This window comes from Homarus americanus, unplaced genomic scaffold (assembly GCF_018991925.1).
Source record: "Homarus americanus isolate GMGI-L3 unplaced genomic scaffold, GMGI_Hamer_2.0 scaffold9443, whole genome shotgun sequence".
In the NCBI taxonomy this organism is placed as follows: domain Eukaryota; kingdom Metazoa; phylum Arthropoda; class Malacostraca; order Decapoda; family Nephropidae; genus Homarus; species Homarus americanus.
This window is the reverse complement of record NW_024747236.1, coordinates 1-8,684: the sequence shown is the minus strand read 5'-3', so window position 1 is coordinate 8,684 and position 8,684 is coordinate 1. Positions and strand designations below refer to the sequence as shown.

The 8,684-nt window shown below is 42.8% G+C and overlaps 1 protein-coding gene across 1 annotated transcript; it reads left to right on the top strand.

The window, feature by feature from the left end:
* Positions 1–290: 290 nt before the first annotated feature.
* Positions 291–6,355, top strand: LOC121879516 (creatinase-like). Its single transcript, XM_042386172.1, has 2 exons — positions 291–906; positions 5,584–6,355. The coding sequence occupies exons 1-2, from the start codon at positions 816–818 to the stop codon at positions 5,784–5,786; spliced, it is 294 nt and encodes a 97-aa protein (XP_042242106.1). The 5' UTR covers positions 291–815; the 3' UTR covers positions 5,787–6,355.
* The last annotated feature ends 2,329 nt before the right edge of the window (positions 6,356–8,684 follow it).

The following is an 8,684-nucleotide window of genomic DNA, read 5'->3' as shown; positions in this document are numbered from 1 at the left end:
TATTAGATCAGTATTAACATAAGAAATACGAAAGTGTAATTTGCTCACTCAGGTAATGTACTGATCACACGTGATTTTGTAATGTAGAGTTGTACAAGTATAGATGAGTTTTGGTTGAAACTCATATTTGATTTTTGTATTTGTTTGGCTTTACTCATATGACGACAGCATTAACAAATGCCTATTACCTACTACTTATTGTTTCTTTACTATTCATGATTACTTTCAACAATATACTGCCTGTCAACTTCTTCCTACTGTTTACAATCTGTCATCAGTGTCTAATACCTTTAATTCCTGTGTATTACTTTTGTGTACTATCTACTATTACTGTCTGCTGGACTTTGTCTACTATCTACTATTGCTGTCTACTGGACTTTTTTTTACTATCTACTGTTACTGTCTACTGGGGTTGGTCTTCTATCTACTATTACTGTTCAGTGGAGTTTGGCTACCATCTACTATTACTGTCTACTGGAGTTTGTCCACTTTGTACTATTACATCGTATAATTACATTCTACTTTCTACTGTTATTTTCTTCTTTCTACTATCTCACCTAACTTTCGGTCAACCTTCCCGGACTTTAACAGTACTGGAGTGAGCGGGTCCCTGCCTGGGGGTCCCGTCATTACATGGTAAAAGAACAGTTGAGTATTGCAGGTACTACACGGCACTAGAGAGGACTTGGTTCTTTGACCACTGCAGCGATGCCCATCTCAAGGTGTGGGAAGCCAACGTGGCCGTCCACAAGCGGGGGATTGAACTCATCCGGCCGGGTGCCAAGTGTTCTGAGATTGCCCAAGAACTAAACGAAATGTTTGCCCAGTTCGGCCTTCTGAAGTACCGCATGTTTGGCTACGGTCATTCCTTCGGTGTCCTCAGCCACTACTACGGGCGTGAGGCTGGTGAGTCATGTTCTAACAACTCTTTATTTGATGATCGTAGATATAGCTTGTGTGTCAGATTTTTTATGATACCTTACAATGTGTGCAATACAAGTTGACCTTCATTTCTATATATACAAGATAATGAACACAAACTAATGTATTAATATTAATGTTTGATAAACCATACGCTACTTGTTCACCAACACCTTGATTAACTCTCGCAACATCTTTCTAGTACATTTTAACAACACGTAAATTCAACTTCTGCCTCACAAAGAGCAGCAGTTTCCCACACTCACATTCAGTTTATATGTTAGAAGGCCCTGCATAAGTTACCATGTTTAAACATTATAGTATATTATTTCCAGCTCAATTTATCACCGACAGAAGAACAAGCAAACTTTTGCTGCTGAACATCTCCTTAGTTAAATTGTTAATTAGTTTTTATCGGACAATATTCTTAGAACACATTCTCTATACTGTTGGTTATGTCCTGTTGAGTCTGCCGTGTTGAGTACTGTTAAGTGTGTCCTGTTGAGTACTGTTGTGTGTACCCTTTTGAGTACTGTTGGTTGTGTCCTGTTGAGTACTGTTAAGTGTGTCCTGTTAACTTTGTGAAGTCCTATTGAGTGTGTCCTGTTCAGAACTGTCGAGTAGTACTGAGTGTGTTCTGTGGAATAGATAAGAACATAAGAATGGAGGAAACTGCAGCGGTCCTATTGGCCCATACTGGGTCTCACAAGCGCAAGATATAGTCTTAGGATGACCTCGTTAGTCTTGTAACTAAAGCATTTTTATATGAACCCAAGTACTTTATTAGCCTTGTTTCGATAAATTACGCATCTTGGTTTAAGATTCCTACTCATCATTACCCTAGATATATATATCAGAGTCGGATTTCTCTGTCACCGTTCTTCACATATCTGGTTTCTCTATTTACATCTCCTAGGTTAAGTACTTTACACTTTTCCACATTAAATTTCATCTGCCATTTTTCAGATCATGCAAAATATTTTTTCAGATCTTCCTGTAGTTTTACCGAGTCCTCGTCAAATTTAATTACCCGCTCTATTTTTGTGTCATCAACAAATTTACTTATGGTGCTGTAGGGGTATCGAGATATTAATGTTGTCTAGCACTCAGGATGGAAGGAAACTCTACATGTGGTTTTCTTGTATAATATATAAGTTATATGATAGACAGTCTGGTGCTGGAGGTGCTGTGTGGTGAGGGGCTGCTTGGTAGAGACGTGCGGTGAGTAGCTTGTTGAAGGAGGTAGATGTGCAGGAGCTTCGTTAGAGAAGATGTTGCCTGTTGCTGGCCTCCTGGTTGAATGAATGCTGGACAGCTAGGAGCTTGCTGGAGGAGGTGTTGCGTGTTCAGGAAAATGGGCAGAATGAGAGTTGGTTGGTGAGGAAGCTCAGAGAAGGACATGCTCGCTGGCGGGAGCGAAGACCGCCAGGCAGGCGAGGAGATGCGAGGGGCAGCCAGGCAGCGGCGGAGGAGGAGGTGTTGCTTGTTCAGGAAGAATGGTCTGACTGAATCTCAATGGAGAGACAGAGCTTATATACACCCAGCAGCGGCTATGAGTCATGGTGGGAAAACCCGAGAAGTAGCCGGTGAATAGTTCCGTTGCTAAGATACGGCGGGCATTGGAATGCGGATACGCTTGGTTGCTAGGGAAGGCGGCACATTGGAATGTGATGGCAGGTGGTGGGCTGCTACGCAGTTAGTTTGTAGGGGAGACATCCACTACAATACTCCCCCTCCCCTCCAGGCGGTGTAGGAGACTTGTTGTTTGTAGAGTTGCTTAGCACATGTGAGGAAGACCGGGCGGTGCATGCCTCATGTGAGACAACGGCGATGGCGTGATGAGCCGATCGCTGAAATACAACTGTCTAGATACACACGATCTGTGGGAGAAGGGAGAAAAAGGGTGTGTGGAGGCGATGAATGTTCTTCCCTCACGACAGGTACAGGGTCGTCAGATGCGCCTGCTGGGGTGTGTGTGGGCCTGGATCAGGAGCAGGGGCTGGGTCAGCAGAAGCGGATTAGGGCTCGTGACAGCAGCTGGGTCCACGACAGCAGCAGGGTGCAGGACATTAGCAGGGAGTACCTGAGGGAGAAAAGAGGGGGTGTGGAGGCGATGGATGTTGTGTGCTTCCCTCACGGCAGGTACTGCTGGGTCGGCGTCTGAGGCAGGACGGGTGTGCTGGGGTCGTCAGAATGTGGTGCGTGAGGCAGGAAGAGGAGCTGGTGTCTGCTTGAAGAGTGGGAGCGTGATCAGTGTCTCCTCCATCCTGTGTGAGTGCTAATCTCCGGGAGTCACCATTGTAGGGGTATCGAGATATTAATGTTGTCTAGCACTCAGGATGGAAGGAAACTCTAATGTGGTATTCTTGTATAATATATAAGTTATATGATAGACAGTCTGGTGCTGGAGGTGCTGTGTGGTGAGGGGCTGCTTGGTAGAGACGTGCGGTGAGTAGCTTGTCGAAGGAGGTAGATGTGCAGGAGCTTCGTTAGAGAAGGTGTTGCCTGTTGCTGGCCTCCTGGTTGAATGAAATGTTAACAGCGTGGAGCTTGCTGGAGGAGATGTTGCTTGTTCAGGAAGATGGGCCAGAATGAGAATTGGTTGGTGAGGAAGCTCAGAGAAGGACATGCTCGCTGGCGGGAGCGAGGACCGCCAGGCAGGCGAGGAGATGCGAGGGGCAGCCAGGCAGCGGCGGAGGAGGAGGTGTTGCTAGTTCAAGAAGAATGGTCTGACTGAATCTCAAGGGAGAGACAGAGCTTATATACACCCAGCAGCGGCTATGAGTCATGGTGGGAAAACCCGAGAAGTAGCCGGTGAATAGTTCCGTTGCTAAGATACGGCGGGCATTGGAATGCGGATACGCTTGGTTGCTAGGGAAGGCGGCACATTGGAATGTGATGGCAGGTGGTGGGCTGCTACGCAGTTAGTTTGTAGGGGAGACATCCACTACAGTGCTCTCTTCGTCTATACAGTACGATGTCATTTATGTTACCCAATTGGATTTGGTGCCATTAAAGCTTACTTACTATGTTTCCTGTCCTTTAACCACGCCCTAATCCAATTTAGAATATCTATCAATGCCATGTGCCTCCACTTCACATATTATCTTTCGTGGGGGACCCTGTCAAAGGCTTTGCTAAAGTCGAGGTAAAGTACAGCATAATCGTGTCCAGCATACACTGATTCGAAAATATTTGAAAAGAATGATAATAGATTGTCAGACATGAACGCCCACTTGTGAAGCCATGATGGGAATCATTGATCAACTTGTGTTTCTTCAAGTGATTTCGAATTGTGTTTGAAATTATTGTTCACAGCAATTTTCCTACAATTGATTTTAAACTGATTTGACAGTCCTTAGAGATTATTGATCTATATCCCAATTTTCAACATTACTGTTAAGTGAGTCCTATTAAATGCTATTGAGTATGTCCTGTTGAGTACTGTTAACTGCATCTTGTTGAGTATTACCAAGTACTGTTGAGTACTATTGAGTATGTCCTGTTGAGTATTACCAAGTACTGTTGAGTACTATTGAGTGTGTCCCATTGACTACTGTTGAGTGTGTCCCATTGACTACTGTTGAGTGTGTCCCATTGACTACTGTTGTGTGTGCCCTGTTGAGTACTGTTGTGTGTGCCCTGTTGAGTACAGTTGTGTGTACCCTGTTGAGTACTGTTGTGTTTGCCCTGTTGAGTACTGTTGTGTGTGCCCTGTTGAGTACAGTTGTGTGTGCCCTGTTGAGTACAGTTGTGTGTGCCCTGTTGAGTACAGTTGTGTGTACCTTGTTGAGTACTGTTGTGTGTGTGTGTGTGCTGTTGTGTGTGCCCTGTTGAGTACTGTTGTGTGTGCCCTGTTGAGTACTGTTGTGTGTGCCCTGTTGAGTACTGTTGTGTGTGCACTGTTGAGTACTGTTGTGTGTGTCCTGTTGAGTACTATTGTGTGTACCCTGTTGAGTACTGTTGTGTGTACCCTGTTGAGTACTATTGAGTGTGTCCTGTTCAGTACTGTTGAGCGTCGTGTTCAGTATTGTGGTGTGTCCAGTTGAGCATTATTGAGTGTTCTGTTGAGTACTATTGAGTGAATCTTGTCGAGTACTTTACTTTTGAGTATGTCTGGTTGAGTACCTTTGAATGTGCCCTGCTGAGTAGTGTTCTGTATGTCCTGTTGAACACAGTTGAGGGAGTCCATTGTAAGCTTGTTTAATTCTATTGAGTGTGACCCTGTTGAGTACTATTGATTGTGACCCTGTTGGGTACTATTGAATGTGACCTTGTTGAGTGTGTGGTGGACAAGAGGAGGTTTATTGTATGTGGGCAGCCAAAACGGCCTTGGTTAGTTTCAAGTGTAAGTATCCTGTACGTGACAGGCGAGAGGAGGTACACCTTATGTGCCTATGGACTATGTGTGGCGGACAACAGGTGTACTGTATTTCGTGTCAAAATTCACTGAAATGCAGATAATAAATTATGAACATGTTTAGTTTGAGGTGATGATATTGGGTATAAACCTATCATGATCCTCCTGTTGATGGTCACCAAATATGAAACAAATCAGATGTTATTTGACTGAGTAATGGAAGGAACACTTCAATTTAGTACGAGTTTCTTCACTCGGCTAACATTTGGTGGCGGGAAATAACAACAGTTATATGTTGACAGATCTGGAGCTACGTGAGGATATAGACACAGTACTGGAGCCTGGCATGGTTGTGTCTATGGAGCCCATGGTGACCATCCCCGAGGGCGAGCCAGGCGCCGGCGGCTACCGGGAACATGACATACTTGTCATTAACGATGACGGTACCGTAGATGACATCACTGGCTTCCCCTTCGGACCAGAACATAATATATTTAAGAAATAAACCTTTGTTCACTGACAGTAAATTCACGTATTTATTCAATCCATATTAGGAAACAATAGGCTATATAACTTAACATTACACAAAACTGTACACAATCAAGTAAATGAGATTCATAGAACTATCTGAGATTGTGTCTCGAAGGTTGAAAAATGTGCTATAATGTCAACATCTGAAACTTCCCCACATGTATCCAACCCTGTATGTGTGCATGATGTAAATTAATGAAGCTGCCAGACCCAGAGGAATGGTACATGTTATGGAGCTTCAAAACAAATTGTGTTTGTGATATAACTTTTGTTCATAACAAAATCTTCATATTCTTAAGAGCAAAGTAAATGCTGTATGACACACAACTATGGTTATGATACGTGAGAGACACTCAACATAATGAGTGCGTTTACTCTTTGTTTACTTATGTCCTTCTAGTTTTAGAAGACAAATTAAAATATAATCATTGTCTATCAGACTAAAGCGTCCAGCCTAGAACAACAACAAAGCGTATAGCAGTAACTAGCTATATTTCTTTGTTATTAGTAGTAAGCGTTTGTAAATATGGTTATACATTTTAAGTTTCTCAACTTCAATCATGAACTATTCCGTAATTAAAAGGGGCTGCATTCAATTCATACATTACACCGTAGTTGGAGTTGTTCTCGATACTAATTTAAGAACCATACAGGGTATATTGTAATACTCTTTAAACACTGTAGTACACTAACACACAACACTATGGTACACTAACACACAACACTGTGGTACACTAACACACAACACTGCAGTACACTAACACACAACACTGTGTTGCACTAACACACAACACTATAGTACACTAACAAACAACACTGTCGTGCACTAACACACAACACTGTGGTACACTAACACACAACACTGGAGTACACTAACACAACACTGTGGTGCACTAACACACAACACTGTGGTACACTAACACTCAACACTGTGTTGCACTAACACACAACACGTAGGTGCATAACAAACAACACTGGTACACTAATACACAACACTGTGGTGCACTAACACACAACACTATGGTACACTAACACACAACACTGTGGTACACTAACACACAACACTGCAGTACACTAACACACAACACTGTGTTGCACTAACACACAACACTATAGTACACTAACAAACAACACTGTGGTGCACTAACACACAACACTGTGGTACACTAACACACAACACTGGAGTACACTAACACAACACTGTGGTGCACTAACACACAACACTGTGGTACACTAACACACAACACTGTGTTGCACTAACACACAACAGGTAGGTACATAACACACAACACTGGTACACTAATACACAACACTGTGGTGCACTAACACACAACACTGTAGTACACTAACACACAACACTGTAGTACACTAACAAACAACACTGTAGTACACTAACACACAACACTGTAGTACACCAACACACAACACTGTAGTACACCAACACACAACACTGTAGTACACTAACACACAACACTGTAGTACACTAACACACAACACTGTAGTACACTAACACACAACACTGTAGTACACTAACACACAACACTGTAGTACACCAACACACACTGTAGTACACCAACACACAACACTGTAGTACACTAACACACAACACTGTAGTACACCAACACACAACACTGTAGTACACTAACACACAACACTGTAGTACACTAACACACAACACTGTAGTACACTAACACACAACACTGTAGTACACTAATACACAACACTGTGGTACACTAACACACAACACTGTAGTACACTAACACACAACACTGTGGTACACTAATACAAAACACTGTAGTACACTAACACACAACACTGTGGTGCACTAACACACAACACTGTGGTGCACTAACACACAACACTGTGGTACACTAATACACAACACTGTAGTACACTAACACACAACACTGTGGTGCACTAACACACAACACTGTAGTACACTAATACTACAACACTGTAGTCTTTCGCTTACACAACACTGTATTCACATATTACACAACACTGTAGTACACTAACACACAACACTGTAGTACACTAACACACAACACTGTAGTACACTAACACACAACACCAGCAGTACACTAACACACAACACTGTGGTACACTAATACACAACACTGTAGTACACTAACACACAACACTGTGAGTGCACTAACACACACAACACTGTGGTACACTAACACACAACACTGTGGTACACTAACAAACAGCACTGTGGTACACTAGCGCACAACACTGTGGTACACTGGCACACAACACTGTAGTATACTAACACACAACACTGTGGTATACTAACACACAACACTGTGGTACACTAACACACAACACTGTGGTACACTAACACAACACTGTAGTACACTAACACACAACACTGTGGTACACTAACACAGAACACTGTAGTTGACTAACACATAATACTGTGGTACACTAACACACAACACTGCAGTACACTAACACACATCACTGTAGTACAGTAACACACAACACTGTGGTGCAGTAACACACAGCACTGTTGTACACTAACACACAACACTGTGGTACACTAACACACAACACTGTGGTACACTAACACACAACACTGTAGTACACTAACACACAACACTGTAGTACACTAACACACAACACTGCAGTACAGTAACACACAACACTGTAGTACACTAACACACAACACTGTAGTACACTAACACACAACACTGTGGTACACTAACACACAACACTGTGGTACACTAACACACAACACTGTAGTACACTCAACACACAACACTGTGGGGTACACTAATACACAACACTGTAGTACACTAACACACAACACTGTGGTACACTACCACAACACTGTGTACACTAATACACAAACACTGTAGTACACTAACAC